We start from the raw sequence: 22,962 nt of genomic DNA on the forward strand, positions 1-22,962 counted from the left end.
TATCTAATTTGCTGGCATAGAGTTGCTCATAATATGTTCTTATAATTGTTTGTATGTCTTTGGTGTTGGTTGTGATCTCTCCTCTTTCATTCATGATTGTGTTGATTTGGGTCATTTCTCTTTTCTTTTTGATGAGTCTGGCCAGGGGTTTATCAATCTTGTTAATTCTTTCAGAGAACCAGCTCCTAGTTTCGTTGATCTGTTCTACTGTTCTTTTGGTTTCTATTTCATTGATTTCTGCTCTCATCTTTATTATTTCTCTTCTCCTGCTGGGTTTAGGCTTTATTTGCTGTTCTTTCTCCAGCTCCTTTAGGTGGAGGGTTAGGTTGTGTATTTGAGACCTTTCTGGTTTCTTGAGAAAGGCTATATACTTTCCTCTCAGGACTGCCTTTGCTGCATCCCAAAGATTTTGAACAGTTGTGTTTTCATTTTCATTGGTTTCCATGAATTATTTAGATTCTTTTTTAATTTCCTGGTTGACCCATTCATTCTTTAGTAGGATGCTCTTTAGCCTCCATGTATTTGAGTTCTTTCCGACTTTCCTCTTGTGATTGAGTTCTAGTTTCAAAGCACTGTGGTCTGAAAATATGCAGGGAATAATTCCAATCTTTTGGTACCAGTTGAGACCTGATTTGTGACCTAGGATGTGATCAATTCTGGAGAATGTTCCATGGGCACTAGAGAAGAATGTGTATTCTGTTGCTTCGGGATGGAATGTTCTGAATATGTCTGTGAAGTCCATTTGGTCCAGTGTTTCATTTAAAGTTATTTCCTTGTTGATCTTTTGCTTAGATGATCTGTCCATTTCAGTTAGGGGGGTGTTAAAGTCCCCCACTATTATTGTATTGTTGTTAATGTGTTTCTTTGCTTTTGTTATTAATTGCCTTATATAATTGGCTACTCCCACGTTAAGGGCATAGATATTTACAATTGTTAGATCTTCTTGTTGGATAGACCCTTTAAGTAGGATATAGTGTCCTTCTTCATCTCTTATTACAGTCTTTGTTTTAAAATCTAGTTTGTCTGATATAAGGATTGCCACCCCAGCTTTCTTTTGGTGTCCATTAGCATGGTAAATGGTTTTCCACCCCCTCACTTTCAATCTGGGGGTGTCTTTGGGTCTAAAATGAGTCTCTTGCAGACAGCATATTGATGGGTCTTGTTTTTTAATCCAATCTGATAGCCTGTGTCTTTTGATTGGGGCATTTAGCCCATTTACATTCGGGGTAACTATTGAAAGGTATGAATTTAGTGCCATTGTATTGCCTGTAAGGTGACTGTTACTGTGTATTGTCTGTGTTCCTTTCTGATCTATGCTGCTTTTAGGCTCTCTCTTTGCTTAGAGGACCCCTTTCAATATTTCTTGTAGGGCTGGTTTTGTGTTTGCAAATTCCTTTAGTTTTTGTTTGTCCTGGAAGCTTTTTATCTCTCCTTCTATTTTCAATGATAGCCTAGCTGGATATAGTATTCTTGGCTGCATATTTTTCTCATTTAGTGCTCTGAATATATCATGCCAGTCCTTTCTGGCCTGCCAGGTCTCTGTGGATAGGTCTGTTGCCAATCTAATGTTTCTACCATTGTAGGTTACATATCTCTTCTCCCGAGCTGCTTTCAGGATTTTCTCTTTGTCTCTGAGACTCGGAAGTTTTACTATTAGATGTCGGGGTGTTGACCTATTTTTATTGATTTTGAGAGGGGTTCTCTGTGCCTCCTGGATTTGGATGCCTGTTTCCTTCCCCACATTAGGGAAGTTCTCTGCTATTATTTCCTCCAATTTACCTTCTGCCCCTCTGTCTCTTTCTTCTTCTTCTGGGATCCCTATTATTCTAATGTTGTTTCGTCTTATCGTATCGCTTATCTCTCGAATTCTGTCCTCGTGATCCTGTAGTTGTTTATATCTCTTTTTCTCAGCCTCTTTATTTTCCATCATTTGGTCTTCTATATCGCTGATTCTTTCTTCTGCCTCATTTATCCTAGTTAGTGCCCCCATTTTTGATTGCACCTCATTAATAGCCTTTTTGATTTCCACTTGGTAAGATTTTAGTTCTTTTATTTCTCCAGAAAGGGTTTCTGTAATAACTTCCACGCTTTTTTCAAGCCCAGCTAGGATCTTTAAAGTCATGATTCTGAACTCTAGGTCCGACATCATACTAATGTCCGTATTGAGTAGGTCCCTGGCAGATGGTACTACCTCTTGATCTTTTTGCTGAGGTGATTTTTTTCGTCTTGTCATTTTGTCCAGAGGAGAACAGATGAATGAGAGAACAGAATGCTAACAGGTTAACAACGTCTCCAGCAAATATACTCTATACAAATCAGAAAAGACCTGAAACCAGGGGACAAGAAAGGGAAAGAAAGAAGAGAGAGAAAAAAAAGAAAAAGATAAAAACAAACAAAAACAGAACAAAACAAAAAAAACAGAATATGATCAAATATGATCAGGCTAGTGCATAGATCAGTGCCACACATTAGCTTTTGTGCATATTTTGGTCTGTTAGAAGAAAGTGCCTGCTAAAATTTTAAAGGAAGAAAGACTTATATATGTACAAAACAAGGGTTGATACAGTGAAGGGATGGCAGATGACTGTAAAGATGAAAATTAGAAAAGATTTTATAAAAGGAATTGATAAGAAGTTGTTTTTAAAAAGAAAGAAGATTTAAAAAGAAAAAGAAAAAGAAAAGGGAGAGAATGTGATCAGGCAGGAGAATAGAACAAAGTCATACAGTAGTGATTTAGGGTATATTTTGATCTGTTAGAAGAAATTGTATCTCAAAATTTTAAAGAGAGAACAACTTATATATATATGCCAAAAGAAGGGTAACTACTATGAAGGGATAAAAATATGATTCTAAAAATGAAAAATAAAAAATATATTTTTTAAAAAGGGGATTGATAAGATGTTGTTTGAAAAAGGGAAAAAGAAAAATTTAAAAAAACAGTTAAAAAAATTAACTTTGAAAAACTAATGAATTATGGTAAAAAAGGCATGAATTCTATGTGCAGTATTCCCCTAGCGCTGGAGTTCTCCCGTTCTCCTTGATCGGTAAACTTGGTCTTGGCTTGCTGGCTGTTCGTGCTGATCTTCTGGGGGAGGGGCCTGTTGCCATGGTTCCCAAATGTCTTTGCCGGAGGCGGAATTGCCCCGCCCTTGTTGGTCCGGGCTAAGCAAGCTGCTCGGGTTTGTTCTCAGGAGCTTTTGTTCCCTGCAAGCTCTTGGTACAGCTTGGGAGGACCAGGGTGAAAATGGTGTCCTCCCAGTCTCCACCCGGAGGAGCTGAAAACTCGGGGCCCCGCTCCTCAGTGTGCCCCCTGAGAAAAGCAGTCACTCCCGTCTCCCCGGTCTCCGGCTGCACTCCGTGCTCACCCAGCCTGTGACCGAGCATTTCTATGTCTGGCACCGGACCCCGTGTGGAGTCTCCAAACCCAGCAGATCCCTGCGGTGCGCTTCCGCACTGCTTCTCCCAGGGGAGGAAGGGGAGTCTCCCCGGCTCTGCCGCTTGTTGGTTCCCTGCTGGAGGAGCAGTAGTCCGACTGGGCCGCAGATCACAGTTTATGGCAACCCCGAGCTGAGAGCCCGCGCCTCGGCTCCGTCTCTGCAGCCGGCTTCCCCACTCCAATACCTGGGAGCTCTGCCGCACTCAGGCACCCCCCGTCTTTCTGTGACCCCGAGGGTCCTGAGACCACACTGTCCCGCGAGGGTTCCACCCCCCACTCAGCCACTGGAGCGACGTTCTTCAGTGGAGCCGGCTTCTAAAAGTTCCGATTTTGTGCTCCGTGGCTCTAGCACTTGCCAGAAGCGGCCGACTGAGGCCCCCTCCCCCGCCGTCTATCCTCCCGAATATCGCCTCGGATTCACTTCTCCGCACAAACTACCTTCCAGAAAGTGGTCGCTTTTCTGTTCAGAGTGTTGTTACTCTTCTTATCTTCAATCTCCTGTTGAGTTCGTAGGTGTTCAGAATGGTTTGATCCCTATTCAGCTGAATTCCTGAGACCAGACGAAATCCAGGTCTCCTACTCCTCCGCCATCTTGCTCCCTCTTAGATTTTTTTTAAAGCAACTAACAGCTGCCCCACCAGCCATTACTGACCCTGTTAAAGTAATTTTAAATATTTTCTCTAAATACAATTCTAGTTGACATTAATGAATTATTTTACTTTAAATACTTAGAATTGGGGGCTTTAAAAACATGCAAATCTATATGTGACAAAAGTATGAAAATGTATGCATTTCAGATTATTATAGTGATGGGAATATGGGATCTATTAACTTTAAATTATACCTAAGAGTACAGCTTAGGTCAATTTTCTTTGAGAACCTAATTTTTCCAATTATCAATCTCTGTAAGCTTATATTTGTTAATGAGACAAATTCAGACAATTCTCAGGATATGGGAAGTGGGGTGAGGATGGGGGAGCATTTATAAATACCATTTCTAACAGAAATAAAGTTTTTGTCACTTAGGTAATTAATATACATATGCTAATATTCTATAAACAAACTTGTATACGGTCTTCATTCCCAACAAGACTTGCCAACTCAGCCTTGAAATTTGTGGGAGTCTCCAGAATCTCTAAAATTCAATTCCAGGAGGTAGGTAGTTTTCAACCACTGGGAATAAATGTGTGTAGTCATTGTGCACCATCTTGTGGTGATGTTTAGAAATGCATCTATTAGGAATTGGATTAAGAAACAAAGCAATTCCTTATCCTTTATTGCAAAACAAAAACCTACAAGGCATTTTCCCCTCGTCTTTCCATCCCCAAATCCTTTGATTTCCTAAATAAATTAAATGCATTATTTGGGGGAAGAATTAAGGTAGCTAGTATAACTAGGGAGGTGGGGTGGTTGAGAGATCAGGCTCTGGAATTTGACTACCTTAAGTTAGAATCTCAGATTTGCTATTTCTTATCTGGATATTCTTGATTCTCTGGAATTAGACAAGGAGACAAAATATAAGAGATAAAGGGAAATCTAGGAGTCTGATAGCTGACTAATAAATGTTTCAGAAAGAGAGAACAAACAAATCAGAAGAAATAATTTAAGAAAATTTTCTACACTTGGAGATACAGATCTGCACATCAGAAAGGCTTAGTCAGTGCTAATTAGGATATGAAAGAATATCTACAAAGGAGGAATAATTGCAACATTTCAGAACATCATTGATAAAGAGAAAATCATAAATGCTTCCAAGGAACAAGAATTGAAATTTTGTTAATCTTTATCAGTAGCACTGGATGGTAGAAGACAATAGACTTACAAGTTCAGGGAAAAATTATCAACCCTGTGTTCTATACCCAGCCAAACTATTAAGTGTGAATGTAAAGTAATCTTAATACATTCAAGGATTTAGAAAGTTGAACTCACACACATCTTTTCTGAAGCAGTTGCTTGAGTATGAGCACAATATAACAAAGCAATTAACCCAGAAAGAAAATGTCAAAGAATCCAAGAATAGTGGATTCACTCAAGAAGCTTAATGAAAGGAAGTTTGGGATGACAACTGTAGGAGAGGCCACATTACGTTAGGAGGAGGATGGTGGGCTCAAGAAAGGAAGTATCTATGAGGAGGGAATAAATAGTGGTATCTCCATGTATTTATTTTTGTCTCTGAAATATTAAATGCACTTAAAGAAATTTAAGATAGATATTGCTAGACTAAAAGAAAGGCAGGAAAACTTCAGGGAAAATATAGCTGCTCAAGAAAGAAAAGCGCTTCACTTGATTCAGTATTAATATTTTTTATTTTTTGTATGGCTCTCAAATCAGCCCATTCTCTGACTCTACTACTATCATCACTCTAGATAGAGTTAGCATCATTTTTTTGCCTAGACTCCTCTGGTAGCCTTTTTTCAAAATGCAAATTTAATTATGTTCCTTCCTTGATTAAATCACTATAGTGTCTCCCCCTAGGCCTTAGAATAAAAGATCCAAATCATTAACATCCCTACTAGGTTCCATACTGTCATCAGTTCCTAAGCAGCAGTGGGATGGCAGCTGCTAGGTAGCCTTGCCTCACCTCCATAGAATTGGCTGGTAAGGACACAAGAGACCTAAATGGATCTAGACAGTTTGTTACTTACGTAGACGGCAAAACAAGAGCAGCATGTTATCAGTTGCTTGCATTCCTAATCCCACAGGATAACACTGACCAGATAACACAAATGGTGGGTTGCTTTGTTTTTGAGGCATCAACTATAGGGTGCAATAAGTGGTTTTATAGCCTGCATCTGTACCTTGGAAGAGGCAAGGTAGAAAGTCCTGTGCCTTACTGGAACCAGAGGCAGATGAGAAACTGCTTCATGGAGTGCCAGGCAAGATAGGGAGCCTCTTGCAAGCTAAGGAGGCAGATGAGAAATGGCTTTTAGCACCTCCTCACAAGACTACCTATCTTGACATGTCCCAAAGAGGATCAGAGGGCATTCTATAAATAGTTAAGTCTTGGATGTGGCCTATATAGAGACATGGAATTGCTAGGGTACCATGGTGGAGCCATTCTCCTACAAATATAGCCTGACCTTTCTCCACTAATTTCATCTTGTGTGCTCTCTCTTACTTGCTGAATATCAGCCACACTGACCTTTCAATTTCTCCGATATGCCATGCTTTCCCTTGTCATAGAGATTTTGCATATGCCATCCTCTCTGCCTGAGGTACTCTTTCTCCTGCCTCTTTGCCTTCTAAATTCCCATTCTTTCTTTAGTCTTCAACTCAGTTGTTGCTTCTTAGGGAAACCTTCCAAGACATTCCTCACTAGAACAGTGCATCCAATTATCATATAGCATTGTGCTCCTCTCCTTCATAGCATTCTAAACCATTTTAATTTTATAGTTACTTGTATAATCCTTAATTAAGTAATAATAGTAAAGATAATACATGCTCTAATATATTATCAGTTAATTTGAAAATGCTTTCACATACTTAATTTCATTTTATCTTTTCATCTCTGTGAGGTGAACAAAACAGGTATTATTTTTAATCTGTTTTTTACAGATAAGAGCCCATATTAAAACTTATGTTTTCTTACTTTGGTTTAAAGGGCTCTGTACTTCACCATGTGTTTCTCATGTGAATATATAAGGCAGCATGCAGTAAGAGTGACAAAGAAAATGCCATAGGGGTTTAAAGAAGAGAGAAATCATTTCAGATGGGGTGATAAGGATAGATCTCCATGATAGAGGTACCATTTAAGGTGGCCTTGAAAGTTGATAAGCTTCTGATAGACAAAGAAGTGAGTGGCTTCTAAGACAAGAGGTAATATCAAAAGTACAATCATAGAAAGTCTTGAGACTATTTGAATAATGGCAAGCAAATGTGTTTTTGTTTTTAAAGATTTTATTTATTTATTTATTTGACAGAGGAGAGGGGGAGAGAGAGAGAGAGCCCAGAGCGCACGCACAAGCAGGAGGAGAGGCAGGCAGAGGGAGAAGCAGACTCCCACTGAGCAGGGAGCCTGATGTGGGGCTCCATCCCAGGCTGAAATCATGACCTGAGCTGAAGGCAGACGCTTAACCGACTGAGCAACCCAGATGCCCCAAGCAAATGTATTTTGATGGATTAGGGTTACTATGGGTACCAGAAAGGGAGGCTAGAATTATATTGTGGAGGACTTTAAATATGAAATTAATTTGCTGGCACAGGAAGTAACTAACATTTCTAAGTGGGCAAATGATCTGACCAGAGTTGAACTTTAGGAGGACTAATTAAACAGCATATAGAATAAATTGTAGCATGGTAGGACTTGACAAGGAGACCAGGTAACTGAGATGAAATTACGAACTAGGGCAAAAGACCACAGCTCTGGTAGAGCTGTGGGTTATCTCAGGGGGTTGGGAGGAGCTTATTTATAGGATTTTAGCTTGTGCTGGTGATTCTTAGCAGGGTTTAGGGAGAGCAGAGGTCAATTCTAGATTGGATACTTTAAAAAAGTGAAGTATTGGGTATTTTGGTGTATCTTATCTTGGAGATGGGAAGATTAAGGAAATAGTAGTCATTTGTGTTAGCCAGAAGAGGGGGATGTTTAGTTATTTTTGTGGTTCTTGAATGTCCTTTCCTCAAGTTTCAGATATAATTACACAGTAGTCTTATTTCGATCTTTACTACAGTTACAGAATGGCCTTACTGAGTGTTGTTTATATTCTACCAAAGTTGTTTATATTCACTTGGGAACACTGTGGTTCATCCTGTCAGCTTCCAGCTGCCAGGGATGTTTCATTACTTTATCACTACCCAATACATTGATCTGCTTAGCCCTTAAGGCATCTAGCCAGTTGCTTCATAGGGTGAGCAGCCTTATCCCTTTACTCCAGGTGCTATACAAATATTATTGTTATCTAAATGTGCCATGTCTTGAAAAGAGTTGACTGAGCAACAGCACTGAAAATGAAGAGTAAAGGACCAAAAAAGGTTATAAAGGTTTTCAAAGCTCTTCACTATCTCCAACATTTCTAGTTCACTTAAAATCTACGCTCCAACAAAAATCAACTTATTTCTATTTCTACACTTTATGGTTTGCTGTCTTTGAGTATTATGCCCTCTACCTGAGCCATCATGTCCAGATCCTGTCAGTTTAGATGTCTCTCCCTTACCCCATGTTACTAAGATCAAGAAAAAGTCTACTTAAAATATTATGAATGAAGAATAAATTATGTATTTGGATATTCTAGCTTGGGGGGTCAAGCTGGAAGCAATCTCTTTTTCCTGTGAATTCATATAGCAAATTTCTTATACCCCTAAAACACATATTTCTAATCTTTATTAAATATGTATGGTGTTGTAAGTACTGGAAACTATCATTGATACCATCAAAATGCTGTGATGTTTGCTTCTTTCCAGGTTCTTCTTAAGTATAAGTATAAAGCAGTAGAGAATTTTCTTACTCTTATTCAAGATAAGAGTTACTGATAGTCTGTGGTATTTGGCTCTATGTCAGGGAGGTGAAGAGAAGCTTATCGGTGGGTCGATGCTCCTTGTGAAGAGCTGGGATTGGGCTAATAGCTGGGCAGGGACTAGCTGTTGTCAGAAATATAATTTTAAAAAATTACATATTAAATAGGCTAACATTTGAGGAAGTGAAAATCATAACCTTTTTGTACTGCATGAAAGGAAATAAACTGTAGTAAAAATAGGTTTGTTTTTCTTATATTAATTTAGGAATGACTGCTTGCAAAAAACCTGGGAACCGAGAATGTAATCATCACTGTAAAAATAAATATACATGTGGACATGACTGCTGTGAGTTCCATAAAAGAAGTTTATTTCAGGTTTTAAAAATTGAAAGGCCTTTGATTAGTAATGACATCCTAATTACCTATATATGATATTTATGTTATGCAGTTTATAACTCAAACTTTCTTTGTGGGTAACATGAAAAAAATTAGATTAGAAATTATGAAGATCTACCCCTGAAACTAATAATACTATATGTTAACTAAATTGAATTTAAATAAAAAATTCAAAAAAGAGAAATTATGAAGAAATTTGGCTTTACATGAACACTACCTAAAGTTTCACTTAAAGAAGCGAGAATTTCTTTTCATAGGTAAAACTGGAGTTGCGCAAAAGTCAGAAATGAAAGAGCCAACAATTTCTTCATATTTATCTGATTTAAGAAACAGGAATGCTGTTTCATCACTTCCTCCAGTTAAACGTCTCAAGGTTAGTTTTAATAACATTTAGCCCTTGTTCTGTAATCTAATGTATATGAATATTCCTTTATTCTGTGTATCAATTAGTTAGGTATCCGAAGTGCACTTTAGTTACTTGAGGGCTTGCCTAGGAGTATGGCCATTTTTCAAAATGTTGTTTCTAAAGGAAAAGATATTATAGTTCTTTTTTTTAAGATTTTATTTATTTATTTGAGAGAGAGTGAGAGAGAGCATGAGTAGGGGGAGGGGCAGAAGGAGAGGGAGAAGCAAACTCCCCGCTGAGCAGGGAGCCCTACATGGGGCTCAATCCCAGGACCCTGGGATCACAACCTCAGCTGAAGGCAGCCACTTAACCGACTGAGCCACCCAGGTGTTCCAAGATATTGTAGTTCTTAGTAATTAGTCTGTAAATCTACTTTGGGGACATAGTTCTACAGCCCCTTATTAGTCTTTTTTTTTTAACCAAAGAAGAAGGAAATGGAAAGGAATATGTAGTTTGGCTTGGTTCGGCAATTAAAACTAGACACACTTGCCCTTTCCTGGTTCTGTCTGTGCTGGAGTGGTATGGAAAGTCTGAAGTTGATTTTGATTCATGTACCTGGATGAGTACTGAGCAAGAGGCTCCTTTCCAAGTCATGAAGGAATGGTTGTTCCTACCTTGATTAGCTGGTCACTAGCAGACTTATTCTAAGCCTACATCATCATATCCAGGGCAAAATAACTGATCAGGCCACAGAAAAGAGGCAAGAAAATGGCAGTGTCTGCTTCTTTTCTAGGACTTTAGTAAGAATGAAGATTTTAAGTCATGAGGCTAAAACAAGGGGAATACTGGGAAACAGGGAGAGGTGTGCACATTGAAACAGCCACCACCTTCTCTGAGATAATAATTTTTTAGTAGCCCAAGTTCTTCCTCCCTCCCCCCTTCCTTCCTTTCTTTCATTCTTCCTTCCTTCTTTCTTTCTCCATTCTGTATTATTCCCTCTTTCCTTCCATATTCATTTTTTTTAAGTTTATTTAATTGGGGCACCTGGGTGGCTCAGTCAGTTAAGTGTACAACTCTTAATTTTGGCTAAGGTCATGATCTCAGGGTTGTGAGATGGAGCCCCATGTTGGGCTCCATGCTGGGTGTGGAGCCTGCTTAAGATTCTTTCTCTCCCTCACCTGTGCCCCTTCCCTCCCTTTCTCTCTCTCCCTCTCTTACTTTTTTTCTTTTTAAAGATTTTATTTATTTATTTGACAGAGAGCAAAAGCAGGGGGAGCGGCAGGCAGAGGGAGAGGGAGAAGCAGGCTCCCGCAGAGCAGGGAGCCAGATGTGGGGCTCAATCCCAGGACACTGGGATCATGACCTGAGCCGAAGGCAGATGCCCAACTGAGCCACCCAGGTGCCCCTCTCTCCCTCTCTTAAAAAAAGAAAGTTACTATTTTTAGTAATCTGTACACCCAAAGTAGGCCTCAAACCCACAACCCTGAGATCAAAAGTCTCATGCTCTTCCAACTGAGCCAACTGAGTACCCCACTTCCATATTCATTGAACACCAGCAATATGCTAAGTACTGTGATAGGTGCTAAGATACAGCAGTGAATAAGACAGTTTTAGTCCCAATCCTCATACAGCTTATAGTTGGGTGAAGGATACAAATAACTAAATAGGTTTTTTCAGTGTAGCATGATAGAGGATTCTGTGACAGAGGTGTAAGATAACTTGAACTTGGGTAGAAAGTGTACTCAGTCCACATTTGATAGGCCAGGAAAGTATTCCAAATAAACATGATTGAGACTTGAAGGATATCTAGGCATAAGCCAGGTATGGAGAGGTAGGCACCAAAGTGGTGGTGGAGATGGATAGAAAAGTATTCCAGACATAGAAAATATGAAGTGGTATAGAACTGAGAAAGAGAGAGATCTTTTAAAACATTGAAGTTATACAGTGTGTCTGGAGTTCAATCACAAGTAAGGGAGTAGAGAGAGATGAGGCTGAAAAGGTAAGAGCTAGATAATGAAGGCCTTTTTGCTATTTTAAGGATTTAGACTTTATCCTGAAAGTATTGGGAAGCCACTGAAGGGCTTTAATCAGTGACATGATCAGAATTGCATTTTCTCAAGTTCACTCTGGATGCAATGTAGAGAATGGATTAGAGGATCATAGAAAAGGAACATAAGGACTCATTAGGTGGGTTTTACAATAATCCAGGCAAGATGATGGTCTAGTTTAATGTAGTAGCAGTAGCAGTGGAAGGAAGTGGCTAGGTTTAAGACATTTTTTAGAGATAGAATCAACTACCCTGGTACTTAATTGCTTATGAAGGGTGAAGTAAAAGGAGTAAAGATGATGACCAGCTTTCTGAACTGAGCAACTAGGAAAAAAGTGAGGCCTCACTAGGGTGGAAACTCCAAAGGAAAAGCAAGTTTGGAGAAGTAAATACACAAATAAGTTCAATCTGGAAAATATTGAATTTAGAAGCCTGCAAGATATCTAGGTAAAGATGTTCTACAGACAGTTGGATTAACTCTTTGAAAATCAGGAAAAGGATCTGAATTAGAAATATAGATTTGAGAGTCATTCACTTGTAGATGATAATTGAAGCCATGGAAATAAATGAGATCTTTGAAAATGTGTAGAGGGAAAAGAGAAAAAGGCCTAGTAAAGAACCATGAAGAATCTCAACATTTAAGAAGTGCCTGAGAGGGAGATTTGACTTAAGAACTAGCCTGAGTTTCTCATAATCCATTGGTTTTGGGACTTTGTGTACCAGCAGGAATTTTGCTGTTTGGCTTATTTGTTAAAAAGTGTTGCTGTGAAATAGACAGTTGAACTGTTTTTCTCATTAATAGATGCAAATGAATAAATCTCAAAGTGTGGACCTTAAAGAATTTGGCTTTACTCCAAAACCTTCTCTTCCCAGTATATCAAGGTACAGTATAATGTTAATATCCAAGGTAGAATAGTCATCATAAACACTTTCCTCCTCCAAATAATCATTTATTCAGAGAAAGGTGAACACTGGCTACATTCAAATCATAGTAATCATTTTGTTCCATAATGAAGTATGATATCATAAGAGTTTGGTTATCTAAATTTATTTAGAACTCTACAGTTACAGAATATTTTAACATTCACTGAATCATCTCTTTCCTGGGAAACTACCCATCCTATACGTCATGACCTCAGGCTTTCTCTGCCTTCTAAATTTAACAGGTGACAAAAGTATACCTTAAAAGAAAAGTATACTTTAAAAAGAAAGATCATGTTGCTGTACAAAGTCTAATCTTTTCCATTTAGGTGCCCACTCTATATCAATAACACTTCATATTTATAAAATAATTTACATTTTAAAAATTGCACATTTCTGTATTATCTCTTTTGACCTTAACCACAACCTGGATCATAAAATGAGGTATTTCTATCCCATTTTATAGATAAAATAACCAAAACTCATATTCCTAGTTATTAAGCAGAAGGCCCTAAATGATAACTCAGCATTCTTTTCCTATACCATGATGCCTAGAAGGTAATAGTATATGTCATTTCCCTTCCAGATAAGGGTATTCTATATGCAGGGATGACATTTAATATACTTAACAAACAGTACAGAACAGCCACTGACCAATCAGAATAGATGCCAACACTACTTCAAGAGATCCTAGCTTTTGTTATCTAATTGAAAGTAGCATTAGCAATAGATTTTTAAGGCTATACACAGATAGCAAATAACTACATATTTGGGTCATGTATAGATGACTAAGTATCTTGCTTCCAATAAACACCTATTTTTTTACCCTTTACTACCCCAGGCTAATGCATTTTATCATAGAAGTGTTGAAAAGATGAACCCTTTCTTTTTTATTTATATGAATAAGTGGTTTTCAAATTCAGATTAATTTTAATATTTAATATTTTATGGTTTTATTTATCTTTATGAAGGTCAGAGTGTTTAAACATACCTGAATTGTCTATAATGGAGCAGAGGGATCAGCGTGAAACCTGTGCAAAAGTTCAACAAGAACCATCAGAATATCAAGACAAAGGTGAATTACCATTGATATTGCCTTGAAAGAGAAAATGGTTTATCATTACTTCAGAATGACAATGTTATTGAAAAACCAACATCTGAAATTACTATGATTATTAACTTGCAACATTTTTCTCCTGGGTTGTTGGGCCAATTTCAAATTCTTAGGTCTGTTATTTCAGATGGACTTACTATGTTTGTCATAGATTTTTTTTAAAAGTCTCTTCCTTACATTGTGTTGACTATTTTTATTTAAAGATAGTATGAGGAAAAACTGAGAAAATAAGGGACCTGGAGATATATAAAGTATTAAAATGCTGAACTATTACTTTTATATGTCTTTAAAATTATTTAAAATAATTTTATGTTTATAAAATTTGTCCAGTTTTACAAAATAGCTGTGTGATCTTGGAAAAATTATTTAATTTCTTTAGGTCTTAGTCTTATCTATAAAATTAGGGGATTAAATTAGATGACCTTTAATACCTCTCCAGTTTCTAATATGGTTCTTACAAATTCCTCTGATAATATGAGAATATAACCTAATTTATGGGATATAGCTCATATGTAATCTAGATTTGCTTTTTATCTGTGTCAATCATTTAATTAATGAGATAATGCATATAATTCTTCAACCCTGGGACCAGTTCATCATTACTCTGGATCCTGTTATTACTAGCATCATTTGTCTGGGTCGTGCCATTAATAGCCAGTCTGTTAAAATGTGTGAGAAATAATCCTGGCCATAGAATTGTTTGTTTCTGTTGCTGTATGTAGAAATGGTAAACTTGGGGTTTTCCACAAATAATTTCATGTGTGTGGCCTTAGCATCTATTGACAACTCTTTCCTTCATTCTGTCACTTTATGCTTCCTCTAGCCATAATTTAAGATCTTAAGTAGGCAAGGGCTGGAGTACCCACCACCTCTTAGGCCCAAATAAGAACAAGAAAAGTCCCCTAAGCTCACTTAGAGTATCAGAGCATTTATCCAACTTGCTCAAAGTCTGATATCATTACAACATGGAGAGAAGTGTTAGAATTGTCAACTCCTTAATTTCTCTCTCTCTTCAACCTATAGCCCTCCAACTTACTCCTTGTTCTGCTCTGTTCCCTGCCATTCTACATACCACAGTTTATTCCTCTGCTTACTTTTATGCTGTCCTTTTTTTTTTTTTTAAGATTTTATTTATTTGAGAGAGAGAAACAGATAGCAAGAGAGAGTGAGAGCACAAGTGGGGAGGAGAGAGAGAAGCAGGCTCCCTACTGAGCAGGGAGCCTGATGCGGGGCTTGATGCAGGGCTCAATGTGGGGCTCGATCCCAGGACCCTGCGATCATGATCTGAGTTGAAGGCAGACGCTTAACTGACTGAGCCACCCAGGCGCCCCCTTTCATGCTGACTTTACATAGTTTTCCTACTTTTATTTCTTTCCTATCCCCTGTTCCAAATCCAATTTATATTATGATATTGAAGTCTTATCTAGATACTTTAACCCCTAATGATAATTGTATCCCTGTTTTACTGAAAATGGTCACTTTTTTTTTTTTTTTTTTTTTAAGAAGCTGTGTAGTAAGTGGTTAAATTCACAGGATCTAGAATAATCTGTTTGGGGTGCCTGGCTGGCTCAGTTGGTAGAGCATGTGACTCTTGATCTCAGGGTTGTGAGTTCAAGACCCATGTTGGGCTGGGAGGTTACTAAAAAAAAAAATGCTTAGAATAATCTGTCTAGGTTCAAATTCTAGCCACTTAGTAGTTGTGTCACCTTTTGTAATGTATCTACCCACTTTATCTCAATTCCCTCATCTGCTTATGTTTTAGGGATTTTAGTATTAGATGAGATAACACACATAAAGCTCTTAGCATAGTATCTGGTACAATTATTAGTAGTAATCGAGTGTATTCATTATACTTTTCACACATTAGTTTTTGGTGGCAAAACATACTTTATTTGTATTCAAATATTGCTCTAGAGAATGTTTTAAGAAAAACATGCCAATTTTTATCGTCTGTATTCCAATTTCAAGAAAGGAAAAAGAAAAATGAGAAAAAGAAAAAATATCAGAAATCATATGAGAAAGTGTGTTGAATCATAAAATTTAAATTGTAAGGGACCTTTGTGCAATTTCTCATTTTATAGTGAAAGAAACCGAGACTCTGAGAGATTAAATGACTTGCCTAAAATCACATATCTAATTAATGGCAGGGCCAGAAATAGATTCTGTATCTCCTGATTCCCAGTTCAGTGCCATTTCTATAAAATGAAATTGACTTTTAGTTATCAGTAGAGAATTGAAAATCAAATCTATATGAACTCTTTCAACTTTCTACCCTGCAACTGTATATTTCTGTCTCTGTATCTTTCCTTAAAGAAGAATTCTCTTTTCTTCTATTCAAGGTTTATCTCTCCACCTATAGTTTTAATGTTTCTAATCCTACCTCCCTTGGGGCTTTAGGACATCAATTACCCCTCTCCTTTTTTCCATATTTTCAATCTCTCTTCCCTATTTCTCTTTGACATATAAATATGCTCAAGTCTCTTCCTTCTTCAGCTCCCTATCCTCATCAAGATAGTCATGACCGTTCTGGTTGTAAGTGACAGAAATTCTACTCAAAGTGACTTAATCACACAAAAAAGGAGACCATTCATGTAAACTTGTAAGTCCAGACATGCATCTGGCTTTTATCTTGCTAGATCCAGATACTCAAATAATTTCAGTCATGTCTCTGGCTTTCTCTCAGTCTTTTAGCTATGCCTGTTACTAATTGGCTTTATTTTTTTCAACAGGATTTTTCACGTGGCAGGTGGGCCCTAACTTACATCTTCCCAGTTGAACAGTCTCAGTAGAAATACAGTCTTTCCTGTTAGCTTTGGCAGAGCAGAGTTCATTCTAAATGGCCTCAGTTGAGTCTTGTATTCATCTCTCCATCAAACCCTGTAACCTGGGGATTGGGTCATGCATTCCTCTGCTGTAGCCCTGGAGGCTAGGGTACCATGAATGACATCCTCACCAGGGTCACATGGAATGGGTGGAGGCAGTTTCCCCAAAGGACAGGAAAGGTATTCCTATTAAAAGAAGGGAAAATGTGTCAGGCAAAGAACAGAATCACCAGAGTCTTTATATACTTTAATGTCTTGCTCTCCCATCAAAACAAAAATTCTTCAAAAGGCAGTTTATACTCACTGTGCTCATGTCCTTACCTCCTAGTCATTTTTTCATTCACTAAAATTTGGGTTCTTACTCCTTTGAAACTGCTTTTGCTTAGACCAGTTAGTGATCTCCTAAGTACTGAATTCAGTGAACTCTTTTCAACTTTTATTTTCTTTGACCTTTGTAGATATTTGACACATCTGGTATTTCCCTCCTTTTGGAAATCTCTCCTTTGGTTTCAGTTAAACCGTTCTGTTGGTTCTCCTACTACTTCTTGAAATGCTTGGGCTTTTTTTCCTGTTGATGTTGCAAGAGGATTCTTTTTTGCTTCTTTATTCTTCTCACTTTATAAACTTTTCTTTTACAATGTCACCCAAGTCCATGTCTACAATTACTACAATTTCTACATCTGCATTTGCCATCTGTTTCTTTGTGTCTAACCCCTGACCCATTTATACAGTCACCTTTCTGGATCTATCCACCTAAAAGTTAACATATCAACATTTGAACTCTTTCTATCTTCTCTGTACCTCACACTGCTCCTTTTCTTTTCTCCTTAGGTCAGTGAATGAACCCTCTTCTTTTCCAAACTGCTAAAGGTGGGAAAAGAGTCATCCTAAGTATCTTAACTTACATGCAAGTAATTGCCAAGTCCTATCTGTTTTGCCTCCTAAGCATCTCTCATATCTGTTCTTCTCTGTCCCTTCTGCTGATGCTTTAGCTCAGACATTCATTGTCTCTCATTTATTGCAGTAGCCGTCTTACTTTTCTCTTTGCTTCCAGTCTCATTATCATCCCATCCATAACTATTCTGGGGAATCTAACAGGTATCTCTGATCATGTAAACCTCTTGCTAAAATATCTTCAGTAGTTATCCATTGCCTACAAGGGAGGAAAAAAAGCGAATTCCTTAACATGGAAATTAAGCATCAACATAATCTGGCACTTAACTTCCTGTGCAGGCTCAATGAGCCCTTCTTCTCCTACTTTGTGCTCCAGAAATCCTGAAAACATAGTTCTCCAAACATTCTCTGGTCTCCCATACTGCCATGTCTTTCACATGCTGTCCTCCTCTCATGGAGTATCTTGCCTTCCCCTTTGCCCTGCTCCACAGTCACAGTTCTACCAAGCTCAAATTCCAATGTTACCTTCTTTACCATTTTACTACCTTAGAGGTGTCCACTATGACTTCCATTGTAGATTTAGGTCCTGTTCCCTTTGCATTTCCATTACACTTTGTACCTGCTTCTATTTTTAGTATATATATTGTGTGTATATCAATGAACAAAAGTAGAATAATATGAACTGGAGTTGTAGGTATAATTGAAGGATAAAGGACAATTTGGCTAGGTGAAGAAAAGTACAGAGAATATTTTAAATGAAGGAAACTCAGTGGTACACCTGGAGCAAGCTTGTGCTGGCTTGTGAGAGATGATTTTTAAATTCTTGGTAATCTTTCAGCCATTATTAAAAGTTTAATTATATAAACTTTCAGTTAAATAATTAAAAACAAAGACTGTAAATATTCAAAACTAATCACTTCCTAATTGTTCTACTACATATTACTGTTATCTGTGTTCTTGAGATTATTTGCCTTTTTATTTGTATCTCTATGGTGGAAATACTATATAATGGTGTGCTACTATGCATTTCTTCTCAACTTCATGTTCAGAGATGTCACACTGGTAGCTTGAAATTAATCATAATGGGAATATTTATACCATGGAAATCAGCAAACACTGCATATTAAGACTTGATTTATTGCTTAGACTTATGAAAGTGATGGAAAAATGTTAATAGTGTAGATTAAATTTAACAGTATATTGTGCCTATAGCTATTACATTGTGAATAGCACAAAAAGGTGAGGGAATATTCTTCTAGTATTTGAAAACTATTGTCTAATTTAGCAAAGGAGTTGCCTAATGACTGAGTCAAGTCCCAATATCTTTCTCTGTTATTTTACTTTCATCTTAGTTGTTACAGTCAACAAGAATGTCAAGCAACATTCATGTGAGAACTATATTCATTTGTTAATTGCAACCATAGGTTGGCTACAGATACAGGAGTTTGGCAAAACTCAATGGAAACATTTGGTGAAAATCAAATAAATGGAATTTACAATTAAGCATGCTATATATTTTATTATTATTTGTAAATTGTGTGCTACATATCCTTTACCTATAATAAATACATATAATAAATGCAAGTATATATATGCATACATTTTTTAGAGAAGCAGTTATTAAACATTTATTAGCACACTGCTATGGAAAACTGCAAACCTAAAGGCATTTATTCCCTCTAACAATCTTCTGAAATAGTTACTATTATTCTCATTTTGCAGAGGAGAAAACAAGGCTCAGAGACTTTAAATTACTTGTCTAAGATCATACAACTAGTAAGTGAGAGAAGTAGAATTTTCACCCAGGTAGTCTGGCCCTAAGCCCAGGCTATAAACAATGGATAACACTGAAGATTTTTTGGCAGGGAGAAGAGCTGGAGGAAGGAAGACCATTTTAGAAATTATAAAATTCATTTTAGAGTAAAATTATTCTCATATAGGAATTAAGAGGGAAAATTAATTATCTCTAAAAGAATCCACTGAAAATTAAATTAAATGCAACTATCAGTATATGTAATACAGTAAATAGAATTGGTTGAAAACAATATTCAACAATGCTTGACCCAATACTTTGAAAACTACTATTCAAACTTCAGTTTAGTAGTTGAAAGATGTATTTGATATATCAATGGAAAATGATGTTAATGATTTAAAAAGTACCTTTCCTCTTTTATACATACACATGACAGATTTCTCTAGATGGAACTATCCTACAACTTCAGATGAGAAAGCCCCTCAAACAGTGCTATTCAACAGACATCTTAATGCATCTGGAAACCAGAATTTGACAGATGTGGATAAAAATAATGCTCCATTCTCAGAAGTTTTGGATGTGAACTTTGAATTGGGAGATGAAGTTTGGGATGATTTTGATGATGAGAACTTATTAGAAGTTACCAGTTTTTCAGCCAGTACTGAGAAGACAAAAACATCAGGTAAAATTGTCTATTAGCATGAAATAATTTCATGAGAAATTCTTTGAATATTTTTCAGTTCAGTTTCTGGGACTAATTTTCTTTGCCTTTTTTATGTGTTTGCTTAATTAGCTTTGGTTTGTTAAGATTGTGATTTTTAGCAAAACTGAAAATGTGACCCTTCCATAAATCACATTTCCTCCTAAGGACAGAGGTCAAGGTTATTCCATGATAATGATGTAGTATATGAGCTTTTCCTCTTCTGTTGCTCCCCTATCTTGTTAAAAACTCTATTTAAATAAAAAATGTTTAAAATGTTTATTGAATTTTCCCTCATAAAACAGACTATCCAGCTTTCAATTCTGTGATCACACATAATTTGCTAATGTTTGTGAAGGACATAATTATTCCATTTTTTAAAAAAGATTTTATGTATTTGAGAGAGAGAGAAAGAGAGAGAGTGCGTGCACATGCATGAGTGAGGGAGGAGCAGAGGGAGAGCGACAAGCAGACTCTGCACCGAGCACACAGCCCCACACAGGGCTTGATCCCATGACCCTGAGATCATGAGCTGAGCCAAATCAAGAGTTGGACGCCCACATTCAAGTATATACATGGTAGGGAAGGAAAGATGGTGGAGGAGTAGGGGACCTTATTTCAACGGGTCTCCGGAATTGAGCTGAATATCTACCAGACCACTCTGAGCACCCATGAAACCAGCCAGAGATGTAAGAAGATCTGGATCTCTACAAAAAGAATATCGCAGGTGGTTGGTTTCAAAGTATGAAGCGGCGAGCCGTGATTCTGAGGGCAGATATTGGAGGATAAATGGCAGCGGTACGGTGCCTGGCCATGGGGATCCTACACCGCCAATGAGCGACAGCCTCGCACGCTGGGGACGGGGCACAGACTCGCAGACCGGTAGTGGCGGGGAAAGGACTTTAGGGCAGCCCCTGGGGTGGAAACCCCGAGCGGCTGGGTTGACCGTGCGATCTGGGGGCGGCTGGCGGTTTTAGAAGCACAAAGGGCAGAGACGTGCCCCGATCTGGAGGCAGGACAGGGGGCTCTGCGGAGGGGCTAACAACCCAGGCTGCTGCAGTTTATAGCAGCACAGACAGAAACGGAGATGGTATGGCCTGGAGAGCTCACTGAAGAACAGACTGTGGTCTCTCTGCTCTGAGGCAGAGGGTTGGAAACGGTCTCTTCTGCTCTGACTCGCGGAAAAGACACGGAAAGCCACCAGGGAAAGCCGTCAGAGAACAAAAGCCCCAAAAACTGATTCCTGCTGAGCCCATCCCCTGCCACAGGGGGGCAGGGCAACTCTGCCCAAAAAGGTTGCCTGAGTAACAGTATGGCAGGCCCCTCCCGCAGAAGACAGGCTGGGAAAACAAGAGGCCAGCAACCCTAAAGTCCCTAGAAAACAGGTGCATCTTGCTTGGCTTCTGGTCAATAATTTGGACTCTATACATTCCCTCAAACACCTATCAACAGAATGACTAGGAGGAGGAGCCCCCAAAATAGAAAAGACTCAGAGATTATGACTTATGCCGCAGATTTACAAATGGATGCAGATATAACCAAGATATCGGAGATGGAATTCAGGCTAGCAACTGTGAAGACAATGGCTAGAATGGAGAAATCAATTAATGGCAACACAGAGTCTCTAAGGGCAGAAATGAAATCTGAATTGGCAGAACTTAAAAATGCTATCAATGATATCCAATCCAATCTAGATAATCCAACAGCTAGGGTAAGTGAGGCAGAAAAATGAATAAGCGACCTGGAAGACAATATAATAGATAAAAAGGGAAAAAAGGAGGCCAGGGAAAAACAACTCAGAATCCATGAAAATAGAATCAGAGAAATAAGTGACACCATGAAGCGTTCCAGTGTCAGAATAATTGGAATCCTGGAGGGAGTGGAGAGAGAGAGAGAGGACTAGAAGATGTATTTGAGCAAATCGTAGCTGAGAACTTCCCTAATCTGGGGAATGAAATGAACATTCGTCATATTGATAACAATACGTTAATTTTAGGAGACCTCAATACTCCACTCTCAGCAATGGACTGATCATCTAAGCAGAAAATCAACTTGGAAACAAGAGCTTTGAATGATACATTGGACCAGATGGACTTCATAGATATTTACAGAACATGCCACCCTAAAACAACAGAATACACATTGTTCTCGAGCGCACATAGAACTTTCTACAGAATAGACCACATACTGGGTCACAAATCAGGTCTCAACCAATACCGAAAGATTGAGATTATTCCCTGCATATTCTCAGACCACAATGCTTTAAAACTGGAACTCAATCACAAGAAAAAATTTGGCAGAAATTCAAACACTTGGAAGCTAAAGACCACTCTGCTCAAGAATGTTTGGGTCAACCAGGAAATCAAAGAAGAACTTAAACAATTCATGGAAATCAATGAGAACGAAAACACATTGGTCCAAAACCTATGGGATACTGCAAAGGTGGTCCTAAGGGGGAAATACATAGCCATCCAAGCCTCACTCAAAAAAATAGAAAAATAGAAAAATCCCGAATTCACCAACTAACTCTACACCTTAAAGAACTAGAGAAAAAGCAACAAACGATGCCTAAGCCACGCATTAGAAGAGAAATAATTAAAATTAAAGCAGAGGTCAATGAATTAGAAGTCAGAAACACAGTAGATCAGATCAACGAAACTAAAAGTTGGTTCTTTGAAAGAATTAATAAGATCGATAAACCACTGGCCAGACTTATCCAAAAGAAAAGAGAAAGGACCCAAATTAATAAAATTATGAATGAAAGGGGAGAGATCACAACTAACACCAAGGAAATAGAAACAATTATTGGAAATCAACAACTATATGACAATAAACTGAGCAATCTGGATGAAATGGAGGCCTTCCTGGAAACCTATAAGCTGCCAAGACTGAAACAGGAAAAAATTGACAACCTGAATAGGCCAATAACCAGTAACGAGATTGAAGCAGTGATCAAAAGCCTCCCAAAAAACAAGAGTCCAGGGCCTGATGGATTCCCCGGGGAATTCTACCAAACATTCAAAGAAGAAATAATATCTATTCTACTGAAGCTGTTTCTAAAAATAGAAACAGAAGGAAAACTT

The 22,962-nt window shown here is 38.0% G+C and overlaps 1 protein-coding gene across 12 annotated transcripts in view; it reads left to right on the plus strand.

The window, feature by feature from the left end:
• Window positions 1-22,962, plus strand: part of HFM1 (helicase for meiosis 1) — a 127,290-nt gene that overhangs the window by 94,237 nt on the left and 10,091 nt on the right. For all 12 annotated transcript variants that reach the window (XM_073896330.1, XM_073896329.1, XM_073896335.1 and 9 more), the window contains 5 exons: window positions 9,152-9,232; window positions 9,540-9,655; window positions 12,478-12,557; window positions 13,568-13,671; window positions 19,616-19,861. In XM_073896330.1, coding sequence (XP_073752431.1) covers window positions 9,152-9,232; window positions 9,540-9,655; window positions 12,478-12,557; window positions 13,568-13,671; window positions 19,616-19,861 — 627 coding nt within the window. The remainder of the gene's footprint in view (window positions 1-9,151; window positions 9,233-9,539; window positions 9,656-12,477; window positions 12,558-13,567; window positions 13,672-19,615; window positions 19,862-22,962) is intronic.

This window comes from Callorhinus ursinus, unplaced genomic scaffold, assembly GCF_003265705.2.
Source record: "Callorhinus ursinus isolate GAN/ISIS: 27379988/994484 unplaced genomic scaffold, GSC_fseal_2.0 scaffold9, whole genome shotgun sequence".
NCBI lineage: Eukaryota > Metazoa > Chordata > Mammalia > Carnivora > Otariidae > Callorhinus > Callorhinus ursinus.